At 36.8% G+C, this 18,388-nt stretch overlaps 1 protein-coding gene across 1 annotated transcript in view; it reads right to left on the reverse strand.

Annotated features, from left to right (window-relative positions):
• Positions 1-2,750: 2,750 nt before the first annotated feature.
• CASP8AP2 (caspase 8 associated protein 2) overlaps positions 2,751-18,388 on the reverse strand; it is a 38,216-nt gene continuing 22,578 nt past the window's right edge. The window contains exons 4-10 of the mRNA XM_007466261.1: positions 17,613-17,713; positions 16,976-17,050; positions 15,633-15,748; positions 8,692-10,913; positions 4,542-7,674; positions 3,379-3,478; positions 2,751-2,807 (exon numbers count right to left, since the gene is read on the reverse strand). Coding sequence (XP_007466323.1) covers positions 2,751-2,807; positions 3,379-3,478; positions 4,542-7,674; positions 8,692-10,913; positions 15,633-15,748; positions 16,976-17,050; positions 17,613-17,713 — 5,804 coding nt within the window. The remainder of the gene's footprint in view (positions 2,808-3,378; positions 3,479-4,541; positions 7,675-8,691; positions 10,914-15,632; positions 15,749-16,975; positions 17,051-17,612; positions 17,714-18,388) is intronic.

Raw genomic sequence — 18,388 nt, forward strand, 5'->3', positions numbered from 1 at the left:
TGAAGGGGGGAGGGATGAATAAATAATGTATAGCTAGTTAATCCTTACCTGTTTGTCCCAGATCTTCACCCCAAAGGAGTTTTTGTGCTGCCCTGATTTTTGTCTGTGAGGACACCTGCAGCACTGTTCACTGTACCATTACCTGCTGTGAGAAAGCAGGCAAAGGCAACTGGTTTTCTCCAATTAATCTGCTCCAACACATTCAGCCAGCCACGCATTCAGTCAGCCACGCATTCAGTCAGCCACACCCTAACCAAGAACCACTTCAAAATAGCCCCCATGTCCTCTGGGAGTTTTACCTTTTTTTTTTGTTTCAATTATTATCTAAGCACACTAAAAGAACATTCTAATCAAAATATAACAGAACTTTACATGGTTTTATTTATACATTACTGGTAAAGAAAGCAAACTTTATATAAAAAGTTTTATACAAATAGAAAAGTCCTTGGCTAGGTACAGCCATTTATGTGTGTGTATACACCCAAACATACACACACAAACACAAAGTATTTTACATCATTATAATTATACATATTTACAGATACACTATTTAAATTATTTTACAATTTACCAAATTGAGGACAGGCAATTAGAAAAGCAAATAAAAATGGATGAAACGAACTAAATAATGGTTAAGCTTAAAATTCTACAAAACTATTTTTAAAAATCTAGAAAACAAAGTCATTTCTTTGAAATATCAAAACTAAGGTTTCAATACTGTTTTGTTGTTGCTTTTATCTTAATAACAAGTTCTAACCTGTTTAAAAATAAATATCATGACCAACAACAGGTAAGCAAATCAGACTGGTGTCAGGAACAAGGTGAACATGCTGGCTTGAGATTAAGAGTCAGCAAGTTATGACAAATGCAGATTATTATCTGGTAATCAAATGTCATAAAACTGCCCTCTCCTTCCCCATTAAAAACATGAAGAATTCCAAGCTTCTGTGTAGTTTGCAATATCAATTAAGACTCCAAGGAATTCAGCAACTTATCTGTAATGTAAGAAAATGCTAAAGTTATGATTCTATTTTTCTGATATGACCATCTCATAAAGTGTTGTTCTTTTAAATGAGTTCTACTTAGATAATAAATATTGGTGGTTAAAGAACTAGCTTTTTACGGACTCAGTTTGGTAACTTTATCCTTACACTCTATTTTGATAAGAATGTAATGAGACTATAGTACCTGAAGGAAAAAAAATCAGTTAAGAAACAAACTAGGGATTGGGATTGACATATATACATTAATATGTATAAAATAGATAACTAATAAGAGCCTGCTGTATAAAAAATAAATAAAATTAAATTAAAAAAAAAACAAACTAGGAATGAAATAACTCACTATCTGTGCTATCATGCAAGCAAATAAAATCTCAAGTACCAAATCCATTAAAAGATTGTAGATTTGTAGTGGAATTTGGAAATTTCAAACTAATAAGTGTCATTTCCAGATACAAGTTAGTTCGTTCATGAAGGGAACACTATCTTCAACAAGAGAATGGAAGTCATATTTTAAGATAACGTTCAAATAAAACAAAAAAACCCTCAGTTTAATTTTCTAAAGGCAGTGAAAAATTTACAGCATAGTGAATCTGAAAAAAAAAACAGGCCATTTCTGCATCAAACTATTTTTTAAAGGTTCTTTAGAATAAGCTTTTTCTTCAAATTCCTCATTACTCAATCTTACATTCTGAATTATATAAACAGAATTTTAACGTCAGAGTACACTACTAAATATCTTTTGAAGATTTCATTAAGAAACTAGTTGCTTTGAGAGGATACTGAAATTAACAGATTTATCTAAAGACAGTAATTTACACTGGGTTTAGAAACGGATTTTTATAACTCAAAAGTATTCAGAACCCTTCACAATGAGATCAATGTCCAAATATGGTTCTTCTTCAGAGTTAGTTTTATTTAAAGTTGGGCATTCTGGATTCAAATAATTATGACTACAAATCAACTGAAAAATAGTGATATGTTAAATATCTTTACAATTTTCCTTACATAAAAGTCCAAAATATTTAAGCAATTGGCTCAGGTCTTATAGGAAATACCTGATAAACATTATTGCCTTAATAAACCCGTAAAAGAATGGCTTAAGAAACATGTCTGTGAACATTATTAATAATGTAACGTGGTAAATCATGTCACCTCTTCAGATGACAATGGACTTCATGTTTATAAATGTATGTTTTGTATTTTGGCACTCCTAATTAAAAATGTAAAAAATGTTAAATTACGACTGCACAGATTTCACTGGCTATGAAATATAATGCTATTCAAGAATGTTTTCTTTCCTTTTTTTCCTTTTTTTGGCTGAGCCATGCGGCACACAAGATCTTAGTTCCCCGACCAGGGACAGAACCCAGGCCCCTGGCAGTGGAAACACAGTCCTAACTGCTGGGCCACCAGGGAATTCCCTCAAGAATGTTTTGTTTTTCTTCATCGATAAAAATTTATTATCAATCATCAAATGGATTTCCCCCCACTTTAGACTCATCAACACTCAGAAGGCTGGGGAGAGATGCTGATCTGAACTGCAGCAGGCTTCACTGACCACGTCCCTGTGGATTAGGTGCCTTAGAAGCCTGCACAAGCAACCATTCTCCAACCTGTGACTGAAACAGGAACTCAACTGGATGTCTCTCACCCACCACTCACATCTTTAATGACTAACAGGCCATTAACTGCACAGGTACAGTGTCAAACATTTACTTTACTAGCCTACTATAGTGTAACCATTAACTACCTGCATTTTGACTTTTCAAAGAGCTTCATTAGCTGCTGGAATCTTTCTGAGACCTGAAAAATTTTAAATGAGGGTTAATTATAAATATCTCAATATATATTTTTTTATCTTTGATAAATATTTTCACAAACCATCTAAAGACAGAGAAAGTTATCCTTAATTATAAAGGTAAAGTAATAGTTAGAAAAACAAAATATCTTCATAATAAAGGTAATTGCTAGTTTAACTTTTCAATATCAAACTTTCTTAAACAGGCAAATATCATTAAAAAATTGCTCGAGATCAAATAAGTAAATTGCAAAACAACAGAATAAAGAATTCGGATTGTTTCCGACTTCTTCCACGATCACCAAGTTTTTAACAGTCTTTTTTTTTTTTTTCTTTTGGCTGCACCGCACAGCTTGCGGGATCTTAGTTCCCCGACCAGGGATTGAACCCATGCTCTCGGCAGTGAAAGCATGGAGTCCTAACTACTGGAACACTGAGGAATTCTCCAAAGAGCCATACTTTTAAAGAAGTTGGCTAACAAATAGCTATATATTTTAAACACATTAAAAATCAAATCTAAATATTTATAGTAGTAACATCTGTGAAAATATAGAGATGTAAAACTGGGGTAGTTACCTGATATGGATTTTTATTCAACTTGGCAGCTAATTGAGAAAATGTTTTCAACGATGGCCCTTTTTTCTGACACTCCAATAAAATTTCCCGGTCATCATTTCTGAAGGGGGAAAAATGTTATTTAACTTTCGTAGGTTCGAACAGAAAGGTAACAAAAATTCCATTGCCTTACTATCTACCAATAAGAGTTGACATTTTTATTAAAACCCATAAAAAAAGAACAAGTTTGTATACTAAAATACGGACAATGGTTATCTCTGAGAGATAAGATTATGATTTTAATCTTTGACTTCATACATATTTCCCAAATTTTCTGAAACAAATACTAATGTATGTTTCTAATGACAAAATACAAGATTTTAAAAAATTCTACCAGTAGTGTGTATAGTACTTTAAAAATTAGGGCCCACAGGTGATCACAGACCTGATAAGCGAGAAGAACCAAAAAGTAACACAGAAGCCAGATCTTCTAATCCCCAGACCTCTGCTTTTTCTACATGGTCTGAACCAATGTGCGTTATTATAGTCTCTGAGATTTTACCATCTGCAGGTTACCCGAAATGAAGGCATAGAGGACTGAGGTCTTAAACAAAATTGATCACCAATTTCAACAAAATTCAGTCTCTCTCATTATGCACTCTAGCCGGTCTAGAGATCATGCACCTCTGGTTCAATGGTTTCCAACTGTGGTCACCTTGACATCCGAAAAGGGGTCTTTAAATCTGCATTTCTTAAAAATCTCACATAAAAGTCAAAAGTACAACCTGTTTTTGAAGCTTCTAATTTCGGGGGAAAACTCAAGCACCCACACTTTTCGTCCTATTCACCACCTGTCATTCCTCCTTTCTAAAATGTGCGTATACCAGGCTCCTTACAAATGAAAAGAATTTTTCTTTTTCATTGAAAAGTGAAGTTAAAAACATAATGAAAAGTTCTGTCCACGGTGCTAGTACACATCGCTGGTTAAGAGCCACTGCTCTAGACTGTTCTACAGTACAGCTGGGTTGTATCCCAGAATGTATCTTCTACCAACTCTGGCCACTTTTGAAGTAAGTCATCACCTTCCCTATTTTAAGATGGGATAAAACTATGATGACATGACAGAACAGATTGCTGGTATCTTAAAATTTCCTGGTGATTTAACAGTCTCATTAGATTCTTACCTTGTCCAGGAAACTATAATTTCTCCCTTCTTTTTAATAACATTCTTTGCAGAAAGGCTTGTAAGAGAAGTGGCAGATGCTGCTGATGCATCCTTAGTCCCTGGGCTTTCCTTTAATGACGAGGGATCTTTAGTTACTACAGGGGCCTTTTTCTTACTGGCTCTCTTTCGGTGAGCATCACCATTCTCACCAGAATCTTGGGTAATTGTCTTGGTCTTTTCCCTGCCGGTTAAGTCTGCTTCCTTTCTCTGTTTTTTCTGAGAAGAAGGATTTAGATCAGAAAGATTTTTCCTCTTTTTGTGAGCATTATCCAAAGCCCCAGGCAACTCTGAACTACCAGAATTTGATGCCAACTCTGATTTTAAATCAACCTTTTTCACTTCACCCGAACTCGGAAATGCCGAGGTTAAATCGATACAGGCTTCCTCAACAACGCATTCCAAAGGCCTGTTTGCCACCTGCACCTTTTCTTCCTTTGAGTTATCTTCATCTACACATATGACCTGACACCCCAAGTCTTCAACAGCTAAAGCAGGACAGTTACTTTCATTTTTACTGTCACTTGAAACATCTTGTGTCAAATCAATAAAAGCATCTACAGTATCAGGCTGCATATTGTCTAATACTGGAGCATTTTGATCCACACTGCTTCCGGAACATCCCAACTGCTCAATATTCAAAACTGTTACTTCTACGAATTCCCCCAACTCTTTGGTCTCGGTGACTGGATCTTTTGTGAGGTCTATATATGCGTTTGGAAGATGATCCTCGACAGAATGTGGAATTTCTTCCACTGGAGGCAATTCTTCAACGCTCTCAGGTACTTTTGGTTCCCATACTTGATGCAACTTGAAACATTCTTCAGCTACTTCAGTACTATGAACCACTTTACCTGAAGCATCTTTAAGAAATTCATATATGTCGGGAACCTCTGTTTGTATCATACAGTCCTGTTCTTCATGAGCTGATTTACTGCTATCAACATTTTTACTGGAAATTTTCAATTCCTCCACAGATTTAAAAACTCTGTACTGACATGAAATATATTTTTTCTCCACTGCTTCATCAGCTTCCTTTTCCACTCTTGGCAAAGATTCATCAGCCACCATATTCTGTTTATGACTAGGGGAGGTAGATGGTGCCGCACGGCGTATTTTCACAATGAAATGATCATTGGACTTTTCCATTATGACAGCGTGCATGGGTAGATTAGGGTGGTACTGAAAGCCTGGAGCAATAGACCGGCTTGTCCATGATGAAGAACAACTTGATTTACTGCTTGAATTATCAGACTCCAGGGCTAAATGAATGTCCTGTTCAGATGCATCCTCTTCCTCAAGTAAGGCATCTTCACTAAAATGGGCACTAATAACTTCTTCGGGCGTTGAATTAGACGAAACATCTGACTTTAAGAAACTGAGATGACCATCTGACTTCAGAGGTGATGGTACTGTTAAAGAGACTGCTAGATCTTCAAGAAGTATGGAGGAAACACAGGGCTTACTCTTTTCTGAACTACATACATTATCTTTACTTAAAGCTACGTTAGTGGACACTTCAAACATGCAACTTTCATCCAACACATCAGGATGAACTGGCAATGAAAGCCCTGAAGACAGAGACGGACCTTTCTCAGATGACAATAATGACCAATTATCATCACTAATCACCTTAGGACAGGGAGAAACCACCCCTGAAACGAGCTCTTCCGTTGTACAAACTGGTAGAGATTCACATTTAAGAGTCTCTAGCATCTGTTTTGCTGGTGTCTTTAACTCCCACTCACTTTTTTCGTTACAGTTAACACTGTTGTCCAAAAGATCAGAACCTTGCAACAAACTTTTAAATATTTCTCCCATCTGTGCATCACTCACTAAATTAAAAGTAAGGCTAGATGCTTGCTGCTCAGTAAGAATCTCAAAACTGCGTTCTGGCTTCAAAGCAGCATGCTGGGATGCCTGTGCGTCCTCTATGGTGCTGCCTTCCATTTTTCCTGCCTTTGGGGTGCTCGGGCAGTTTGGTTCCAAGGAAGCCTCTTCAAATTGAGGGTTCTTAATATTACCAAAGCAAGTGTTAGTACTTTTTTTAATGTTGTGCTTTACTCTGTTAATACTGGAATTATTTTGCTCTTGATGTTTTTCCTCAGATTTTTTACAACCTACTAAAGACTTAGAGTAACCAGAATCTTCTGATTTGGGGGGTTTCTCCTTCAACATTTCTTTGCTGGAGCTGCCTACATTCCCCTTCTGACAATTTGAATATTGTGCTTTCTCTTTATTTATCTTTTCAAGTTTTCCTTCGTCACTGTCACTGCCAATGTTTATGGAGTCACAAAACTTTACTAAGATTTTCTTAAGCTTTGTAAACAAATAATCCAGTTGTTCATCTACAAATTTCCACAATTTTTTTTTCATATCTGGTAGCTGCTGTTCAAATAAACGATCCACGATGCCATTCTTTTTAACTTGCTTAAGTTTGGATTCTATAACATCACAGAGATTCTTCTGTAAAGCAGTCACTGACTTAGAGATTTTGGATAAGTCAAGGTGTTTAATTAGTGATGTAAAACTCAAAACTGCTGACTCAATAATTCTATGAAATTGTATTAATGAAAATTTTACCTTGAATTTCATATAATTTTTCCTTACATGTTTTCTTATCATTCGTAACATGTGCACAACCTCTCGGACAGAAGAGGGTGCAGCAATAATTGGAACTATTTTTTCCAGGCTGGAAGTGCTCACTGACCTATCTTTCTTCTCTGTTTTTGAAGATCTGCTAGACTCAGTTCGTCTTTTATTCCATTTGCTTTTGGTCTGATGGATTTTTATAGAAGATATCTTCCTATTGTCTTTATCCAAATGCACAGTGCTTTTCCTACTTCCTGGGTTAGTTCTTGTGTTCTGCACTTCCGCAGAAGCTCTTGGGTTGGTACTTTTGTCAAAACGTTTTTGTGGTTCAGATTTTTCACTGTCGCTTATAATTTCTCCTTCTTCTAATTCATCTAAAGATGAATTCTTGTGGGAGTCTGCTTCTGTAAATTTGTCAGATTTGCAAATTGGCTTTTGATTTTCCTTATTGAGATCAGACTGACTCTTGGAGGGAGAATGAGCTAAATTTGGTGGAAACACATCTGTGGAATAAAAATGCATATTATAGCCACATGACTACCGAGTCTTTGTCATTTAACATTTCCATACTAAATATAACAAAAAATTAAATGTTGAGGCAATTTATTATTTTAATAGCTTTTACACTATTTACACTATATTACTCTAACACATAGTCATGTCATTGGTCTTTACTTGTCTCAGAAAGTGCCTGACAATAGTGATAGTATAGAGTTTGGTCATTTGGATAAACAGCAACCAACTGTTCAGGTTTCTTTACCTGACGTTAGCAGCATCACCTACTCTATGCCATTTGAAGAAGGCTTTTGGACAACAAAAATATACCTGAAAGTAAGCAAGGAGTATTTGAGACAATCTGTTCTACCATTCCCTTTTGTTGTATAAGTAAGAATTACCTAAATCTAGACTAAAGGCTCAATGTACATTTCTAGGTAACAACAAAGGTCTGAATAATAATTATCAAATAAAAAGCACTAACAAAATAATGCCATTTGCAGCAACATGGATGGACCTAGAGATTGTCATACCGAGTGAAGTTAAGTCAGACACAGAAAGACAAATATCATCTGATATCACTGATATGTGTAATCTAAAAAAAAGGGTACAAATGAATTTATTTACAAAAGAAGAGTCACAGATGTAGAAAACAAACTTATGGTTACCAGGGGATGGGGCAGGGAGGAATAAATTGGAAGGCTGGGATTGACATATACACACTACTATATATAAAATAGATAACTAATAAGAACCTGCTGTACAGCACAGGGAACTCTACTCAATACTCTGTAATGGCCTATACAGGAAAAGAATCTGAAAAAAAAGAATGGATATATGTATATGTATAACTGATTCACTTTGCTGCACACCTAAAACTAACACAACACTGTAAATCAACTATATGCCAATAAAAATTTTAAAAATAAATATCAGTAAATAAATTAAAAGCACTGATTCATCTTGCTGACATATCCTACACTCTCACAAAAATATAAGTTATAGGAGATAATATAAACTATTACCTTTATGACTGTTATTATATAATGGAACTCGAGATGGGCTTTCCAGTCTAACAACTTTTGCTACAGGTCTCACGGGACTATTCAGAGGACTGATGGCTTCTGGAATAGGTCTCAGCTGATTAAGGTCAATGCTCAGAACCGAGTTCTCATCGTCGTGATATACTGAGTTTGCTTCACCAATTTCCATTCTGTGGTCCATTAACTCAGTCTGCTGAAGTGAAGATTCTGGAGTCTCTTTAGGTAAGCAAGGCTCCAAGTGGCAAGACTTACGCTCAACCAGTGGTGCATCTACAAGAGAAGGCTCAAGGTTTGGTTTACCATCTTCTGAAAGGACTGTTGGCAAAATGACAGCTTCTTCAATTGAAGGCTGCAAAATGCTTTCATTGGATTCGGTCACTTTGGTTGAAAAAGCCTCCTTCATTTCTGTATCTTCGGAAATACTACAAGAATTTAAGTCATCCTTTCTTTTGGTATCCAATTCCAAACCAAAGTTTTGAGAAACATTTGTTTGTACTGTGTCCATTACCACAGGAACTGCTGCCCTGGCACCATTAACGGTCTGTTCCATTTCTGTTGATGATGGAAACAAGGATTCTGTTTGTTGCATTTCCACAGATGCTGAGAAGGAAATCTCTGTGCCACAAATGGACATATCACAATGCACAGTATTCACAACAGATTTAATGAACAAACTATTTTCTCCTTCTATTTTCCTTTCTGAAACATTGGTCCTGGGTTCAGATGCTGCTGTAAGAGCATCCTTTGGTTCCAATAACTCTGATTTGGTTTCCTCTGTGATATGTTCACTGACAGAGGGAACACATGTCACAGTTTTAGCCTGCACCAAGGACTCCAAATCACATATGTCACTAGATTTGGGAGTATCGGTTATTTTATGCTGACTTTCTTGAGAAACAGGCTGCTTTTTAGCAGGAGAAAGAGTTAAGTTCAATTTTTCCATAAAGCTTAACTTTAAGTCTTTGTTTTGTGTTTCATTTGAACCATTCTCAGCTTTAACTGCTGGCTCTTTATCATCCACTCCTTCAGAAACATCATCATTAGAGACTTCACCGTTATCATTTTTTGGCTCATTCTGTCTCTTTAAATCTGTAGCGGTTTTCTTAGTCTCTCTGTTTGTCTTCTGCAGATGTTCTGCAGGTACTCTTTTTTCATTTCTCATATGCTTATTTTCTTCTTTGCCCTCTTGTTCTCTTTTCCGCTTATCTTCAGTTCTATGCCTTTCTACCCTTAAAGGTGCATTTTCCCATTGGTGCACAGCATCAACTTCCTTAGAGTCAACGTGTTTGTGAGTTCTATTGGTTGAAAGAGAGGACGGACATCTTCCTTCTTGAAAACCATGATTACTTACAGCCCTGTCTCTTTTACAATCTTCCCGGCCTCTTCTCTCTTCTGGATGGTATTTACTTGAATTATGAGAAGATTTTGCTAGTTCCTTCTTGGAATAAGGAAGCGATGCTCGTTCAGATCTTTTCCAATGATCCTGGTCTTTTACTACTGACTTAGGTTTTTGATCAACTTTCCTTTCTTCTTTGTCTTGTGATTTAAGTTCTTTTCTATTTATATTTTGTGATCTTTCACTTTGTCTTTCGAGTTTTTTGTCACTTTGAGATTCTAGTCGAGTGTGTGACCTGTCTCTAGTGCTTTCTTTCTCCCAAGAAGAGCTACTGCGTTCATTTTTATAATCCAAATCTGTGTTACTTTTAAACTTTGAATTTTTGCTTTCAGCCTTTGGTTCACCTTTACTATATTTCTCAGGACGTCCTTGTAGCCTCTGACTGGCCTCTATGTTCCTCGGTTCACCATCACCACAGCTAGTGTTCAAGTCTTTTCGTATTCTGTCAGTCCCTCTGCAGTACTGGCTATGTCTACTATCTTTCCTTCCTCTTCTGTGATCCTCATTGGAACTACCCTCACCAACCTGATAATGGGAACGTGACCAAATGCCATTGGTGGAGTGTTTTTCAACAGATGTAGGCAAATGTGAAGTGCCCTTTTTTTCAGAATGTGATTTTCCTTCCTTTTCGAGGTATGGCAGTGAAGTGCTATAATGTACATCTTTAGAAACATCACTTTTCACTCTGTGATCAGTCTTTGAACAATCATCTAAATGGAGAGATCTGGATTTAAGACCTTTTGTTTTAACTATATCTGGTGTCCTTGAAGTTTTATGAGTATTTCGAAGATGTGGAAACTCAGACAATCTATTGAGAAACAGAAATTAACACCAAAAAAACAAAGTTAATTCCTTTTTAATAACCCAAGGTTTAATCACACGTGATACACTTTAAAACTGGGGGGCCCACATACTGGCAAAACTAATTTTACTTTGTATAAAAGAGTGAGTAGTAAGAATTTAGCAGCTTCCAACTAAATGAGCCAGTTTTTTAAACAAGGAACTCTCTTTCATTTGCTTTGCTCAAACAAAGCCTGGAGGACCTCTCAGTTCTATCCCAGCATTTGCCAATGTCTTTCAGATTTCCTTCACTACAGGTGCACAACTCTCAAACTAACCACAAATTCACTTCTTTTAGAACGAGTGACATTATTTTCTTGCCTTCACTCTAGCCCAACTGAAACGTAAGGGAAAGTGAAATCTTGCTGGAGAACAAAGACGATCAAAATACGACTCTATGTAGCTCCCTATCCTAGTTTTCTGTTTCACATACAACCCCACAGTAAAAGCCAAAGCGTCAATAGCCATCTTAAAGTGTTACATACTGTGCAAAAAGAAAAAGGAATAGAGAATTGTGATCCTTTCCTAGAGGAATGGTATGTATTTATTGTTTAAAATAACTCCTAAGGTTTTCAGAAAACTGGCAGTTTTCCTAAAAATAAAATGTAAATAGCTCATTTTAACTTTTTGTAATAATATAGCCATCTTCCTGAACTTTTATAACTTCCCTGAATTTCCATAAATCTATGCCTAATGAGTACTAAATGTGTAGAGAACATTGTCTCAGGAATAAGGGAAGATTTTTATAAAACAAGAGGACACAGGATACATACAACTTAAGGCAATGTGTAGACCTTATGTGGATCTTGTTACGGGCTGAACTGCGTCTCCTCAAAATTTAATCCCCCGTACCTCAAACTAGTGACCTTATTTGGAGACAGGGTCTTTGGAGATAATCAAGTTAAAGTGAGGTCATTAGGGTGGACCCTTATCCAATATGACTAGTGTCCTTATAAAAAAGGGAAATTTGGACAGAGATATGTATAGAGGAAAGACTTTATGAAGAGACACAGAAGAAGGCAACCAGCTACAAGCCAAGGAGAGGCCTGGAACAGACCCATCACACAGACCGCAGAAGGCGTCAATCATACTGACACCTTGATCTTGGACTTCTGGCCTCCATAACTGTGAGACAATAAATTTCTGTTATTTAGGCCACCCAGTTTATAGTACTCTGTTATGGCAGTCCTAGTAAACTAATAAATAAACTCAAAAAAATAAACATGAGGAAATACCTTTGAGACAACTCGGAAAATGTGAACACAAAAAGCATTAACCATAAAATTAAAAAAAAAAGATTGAATTTCACTAAAATTTAGAACTTTTATTCCTCACAAGACAGTAAAGAGAGTGACAGATAAGTCACAGAATGGGAGAAGATGTCTGCAATAAATTTATCCAACAAAGGACTCACATTCAACAAAGCACGCACACGTGTAACATACGTCATACTTATTAAAATGTAAGGTCCTAAAAGATAGTTCTAGCCCACAGAGCTCGTAATACACATTTAACGTAACTCCACACTCAATAAAATACTATCAAAAGTTTTGTTTTATTTTTTGTTGTTGTTATGTGGCCGCGCCACGTAACATGCAGGATCCTAGTTCCCCGACCAGGGATGGAACCCATGCCCCTGCAGTGGAAGCATGGAGTCTTAACCACAGGACCGCCAGGGAAGTCCCAAAGGTTTTATTTTAAAATAAACCTCCACATTAAACACTTTCCAGAATTTACACTTTAAAATTTTTATCTTATATCAATATTTCCATTTTTTCTATTAAAAATGAACTTTCAGCAAAATGATAAACATTTACCATTAGAGTACTAGTTGAAGCTCACAAATAAAAAGTGCAAATATTTGACAGAATGTTTATTAGATAATGTGTCAATATAACCACATATAACAATCTACTGAAATAACTCATCATTTATTGACCCAGTTTCTCTGAATTTTCACTCTATTCAAACATTATACCCCTCCCCTAAAAGATTCAAATATATATAAAATTTCCCCAACACTTCAGGAATCAATCTTATACTTGTTGCACCTTGTGGGATTTAGATTAGTAAACATACACAACCATCTTTATTTTCAAAAGGCCTAAAACGCATATCATATGGTCCACACACAGGATTATCTTCTTTCACTCTTTAAACATTTATTGCACATGGTAGATACTCAATAAATGGTGAGGACACAAAGACATGGTTCCTGCTCCCATGAAGTTTACAGTTTAGTGGAAGAGAACACTAATTAAGTGATCCCATTCATGATTTTTTAAACTGCAAGTGTAAATGAAGCTACAAAAGAGATCTGACCTAGTCAGTGAGAACAGACAAATGTCCCACGTGAAAAGGATGCTTATGCCGAGACCTGAAGATAAGTAGGTATTTAGCAGGTGGAGGAGAGGAGCATTTCAGGGAGTGGAAACAGTTTATGCAACTCAGACCTCATGGTACACCCAACAGACCGAAGGAATGCAGGAGATACACTAGAGCTATGATACCTAGGCAAAGACAGACACTGAAGACGAGGCCTGAAAAGTAGTCTGAGACCATATTGTGAAGAGCTCTGTGGACCAAGTTAAGATTTATGATCTTTTATCCTAAGATCAATGAGAAGCCACTGATGTGTTTTAATCAAGAAAAGGGGTGGGTGGGCTTCCCTGGTGGCGCAGTGGTTGGGAGTCCACCTGCCGATGCAGGGGACACGGGTTTGTGCCCCGGTCCGGGAGGATCCCACGTGCCGCGGAGCGGCTGGGCCCGTGAGCCATGGCCGCTGAGCCTGCGCGTCCGGAGCCTGTGCTCCGCAACGGGAGAGGCCACAACAGTGAGAGGCCCGCGTACCACAAAAAAAAAAACAAAGAAAATGGGTGGCGGAATTCCCTGACGGTCCAGTGGTTAGGATGAGAAGCTTTCCCCAGCTTCTCATTTCATTCCTGGGGTCTGGGTTCAATCCCTGGTGGGGGAACTAAGATCCTGCAAGCTGCTTGGCGCAGCCAAAAATAAATAAATAGATAGATCATTTTTAAAAAAAAGGGGGGGGCGGTGGGACGGGGTGGTTCTGTGACAGACGTCCAGAGTTGTGCTTTACAAAGCATCCCGTGGCTTTAATGTCGAGAAACGAGAAATCACAGGCTGGAAAGAGCAAGAGTGGATGCAGAGTTCTGAGCACAAAGACTACTGCCAGTTCAGATGAGAGGTGATGGGCAGCAACAACGGTAGAAATGGAAGAGAAATGAACAGCTTGTGAGATCATAAAGACATAAAAATCAAAAGGACATGGTAATGAATTTGGATCTGAAGGATGACCAAGAGCTAAGTGTCAATGATGACTCCTATGCAGGGTGACTCTATGTCCCAGTTTGCCAAGCAATGTCAGTGTAATTATTAATAGCCCCTCCTTCTACTCTCAGTAGTACCCTGGTTTGGGCAATACATTAAATGGTCATTCCACCCCTCAGTCACTCTAGCTTGCACAGCTGAATAAATGATGGGGAATCCACTGAGCTAGGAACAATGGAAGGGGTTCAATCTTAAATTCTGTTGTGGATGAGGTAATTTTGAAAATTTTGTACAGATGTGAGGTAGTATCTACATATAAACGGAACTGACTAGTATAAGTAAGATTACATCATAAGAAAATATTGATAGAGAAAGGAAAGGACATAGTTTTGAGCTTTAAGGAATTCCAACTTAGCCAAGTACAGAAAAATAAATCTCAAGTTAGGAAGAAAACTAAGAATCATGAAACCCCAAGGGAGAAACTATTTCAAGAAAAGAGGGTCAACTATGTCAAATAGTGTATAAAGACAAGTTAAAATGAGAAGTCAAACTATTTGATGAATTTAGTGGTAGTCACAGCTGTTTTGGAGGAAGAGGTCAGAGTAGAATGGGTTCAAGAATGTGTAGAAATGGGAAGTGGAGAAATGGAGACAGCATGTTTAGATAACTGTTTTGGAGGTTTGACTATCAAGGGGAGGAGAGATATGAAATTCTCTGGAGCCAAATACTGCCCCTAACCAGAAGAGAGAGAGAGAGGAATTAAGTAGAAAATCCATTTAAGAGGGAAAAGAACATATAATTGAGGGACTTCACTGGTGGCCCAGTGGGTAAGACTCTACCCTCCCAACGCAGGGAGCCCAGGTTCGATACCTGGTCAGGGAACTAGATCCCACATGCATGCCACAACTAAGAGTCCACATGCCTCAACTAAGAAGCCCACATGCCACAACTAAGAAGTCCGCATGCCGCAACTAAAAAGATCCCATGTGCCGCAACTAAGACCCGGTGCAGCCAAAATAAATAAATAATGACAGATTTTTAAGGGTTGTCTGTTAACAGTATATGACACAGACATCCTCCTGATATTTTAGTAATTTGATGGGCGCCTAGAAGAACCCATGACATACACCACCATCTTCTCAGGAACAAAGGATATCAGAGCAAGATCCCAGTGTATTACAAAACTGAATATATTCAGAGAGGTATGTGGCAATATTCTATTAATAATCATATAGATATCATTACAATAATATACCATTAGAATATTAGTCACTTACTTTCAGTAAAACCTTAAATATTTAATAAAATGCATGATTTTCATTAGCTTTCCAAAGTTAAAAATATTCCACCTATCAATACCCACATAATTTACAAACAGATCCATATCCCTCAATCATACCTTTGGTGAAGATTATTTATTTCTTCATCTTTGCGGTTTATTTCCACTCTGGCAGTTTTGATAAGTGCTGAGATATTTTTCTTAAGAGACTGGTTTTCAGTTTTTAAGCTGAAATTCTAAACATCATAAAATACATTTAATAAAGTATGTATTGACAGGATTATTAAACTATTTATAATAGTTACTGATTACTGAATGCTAACTACATGCCACGCATCACATATTTTATCTTATGCAATCCTCAAAATAGTCTTAGGAGGAGTACGGTGATGCTCATTATACAAATGGGGAAGCTGAGATTCAAAGAAGAAAATTGGCACCAAAGAAAAGCTATTTAAAGTGAAACTACTTAAAAGAGGGAACAAAATGAAAAACCAATAAATAACAAGAAAAAATGTCATTATTTTGAAAATGGGTCATTATTTTGAAGATGATAAAATTTTTTTTATATTTAACAACAGGAGGTTTAACTTGCAACAATGTACTAATTCTCAGGTGAACAAAGAATGAATTGAGGACTGACTGGCTCTTTGGGAGGGTGAAGGAAGAGAAACAACTTTACCAAAAAATAAAAATCAGAACAAGACAGTACATTCCTGACTTTGCAGCATGATCACAAAAAATGTCTCTCTGGCAAAAATTGTTAAGGCATCACCATTTTTCCTCATCAGCCATTCTGAAGGTTCACGCCTCAAACCATTCTCTTTTAAACCACCTGATACAGTCTCTAAGAATTCTCTATTACTTAACTGTTAATTAGCCTAGTAGATCATTTGTAAATACCATTTAACAAATCAAGCAGTTTTCCTTTATCAGTTTCATTGACACTGGAAATAATGCATGTTTTGCCAGACTTGCTCTTTCATTTAATATATTTTTAAAAAGTTTCCTTACAACCTGCCAACACTTGAGCATTTTAATTTTAACAAAAAATTTTATGAAATTTTAGTTTTAAAACCTGATAAGACGGAGACTTCCCTGGTGGCACAGTGGTTAAGAATCTGCCTGCAAATGCAGGGAACACGGGTTCGAGCCCTGGTCCGGGAAGATCCCACATGCCACAGAGCAACTAAGCCCGTGCACCATAACTACTGAGTCTGCGCTCTAGAGCCCGCAAGCCACAACTACTGAGCCTGCACGCCTAGAGCCCGTGCTCCGCAACAAGAGAAGCCGCCACAATGAGAAGCCTGCACACCACAACGAAGAGTAGCCCCTGCTCGTCGCGACTAGAGAAAGCCCACCCAGCAATGGACCCAACACAGCCAAAAATAAATAAATTAATTAAATAAATTAATTTAAAAAAATCTAACAAGGCAAAAATAAAATATTCATTATAATTCTACCTGTGTCTGTATTTCCTTAAACTTTTTCATCAGCTCTTTCATTTGCAGCTGACATTTTCCATATTCTACCTGCAACTGTAAGATATAAAAAGATCAAGCATCATTCTAAATTATTTTCTTAGCTTAAATGACATTTCACAATATTTAAAACTTTGCAAATCAACCCATAAATAAGGGTATATGAGGTCCACTTCTACTAACAGATATTTAGTTAATTACTGGTTTTTAAAGTTGGGCCTACCAATAATGTATTTTCTTTAGTTTCACATTCAATCTCCAAAGTTTAAAATTCAAATAAGGTAGAAAGAAATTTGTCTACATGAAGTCTTGGGACAAATTATAACTTTGTATAAATCATGAAAAAATAAAATATTTTATCACACTGATTGCCTGTTGAGATTTTATATAGTCAGACACTTAAATTCAATCAAGCAAAATTATAACTAAATTTAGGCAAGCATTCAGAAAACATTATTTTAAAAAGCAGATCTGAAGGCAGAAACTGACTTAAATATTCTTTTAGTCTAAGAGCTGCTTCCCAAACACAGAATGTCTATTCAATAGTAAGCTGATGTCTGTATTTCAGGAGCCACAAAAGAGCAAAGTAACTGTCCTTCAAAATTCTGGTAATCCATACATCATTATATGTTGCCTCCTTTGCAGTTCCTTCTTCAGTCAGGATTTCTTCATATAAATCCAAACAATTTCTGGATGGTACAGAGGATTTGGTAGCACTGTCTAAAACAAACAAACAAAAAAACCTTACATTAAAATATGTATTTCCAGATTCAATGAAATCCCCGTCAAATCTCCAATGGCATTTTTCACAGAAATAGGAAAAACAATCCTAAAATGTGTATGGAACCACAAGACTGTGAATGACCGCAGCAACCTTGAGAAAGAAGATCAAAGCTGGAGGCACAACACTTCCTGATTTCAAGCTATAACACTATAGTAATCAAAACTGTATTTTATTGGCATAAAAACAGACATATAGATCAATGGAACAGAACAGAAAGCCCAGAAATAAACCGAGGTATATATGGTCATAATTTATGACAAAGGAGCCAAGAATATACAATGGGGAAAGGGTAGTCTCTTCAATAAATGATGTTGGGAAAACTGGACAGCCACAAGCAAAAGAATGAAACTGGACCCTTATCTTACAGCACACATAAGCAACTCGAAATGAATTAAAGACATGAGTTTAAAACCTGCAACCATACTTAATATCTTGTAATAACCTATAATGGTAAAGAATGTTGGAAATGCCCTGGCGGTCCAGTGGTTAGAACTTCGCACTTCCACTGCAGGAGACATGGGTTGAATCCCTGGTCATGGAACTAAGATCCCGCAAGCAGCGTGGCGTGACCAAAATAAATAAATAATATAAAAAAAGAATATATATACATG

The sequence above is a fragment of the Lipotes vexillifer genome, unplaced genomic scaffold (assembly GCF_000442215.2).
Source record: "Lipotes vexillifer unplaced genomic scaffold, Lipotes_vexillifer_v1.1 scaffold1242, whole genome shotgun sequence".
Lineage (NCBI taxonomy): Eukaryota > Metazoa > Chordata > Mammalia > Artiodactyla > Lipotidae > Lipotes > Lipotes vexillifer.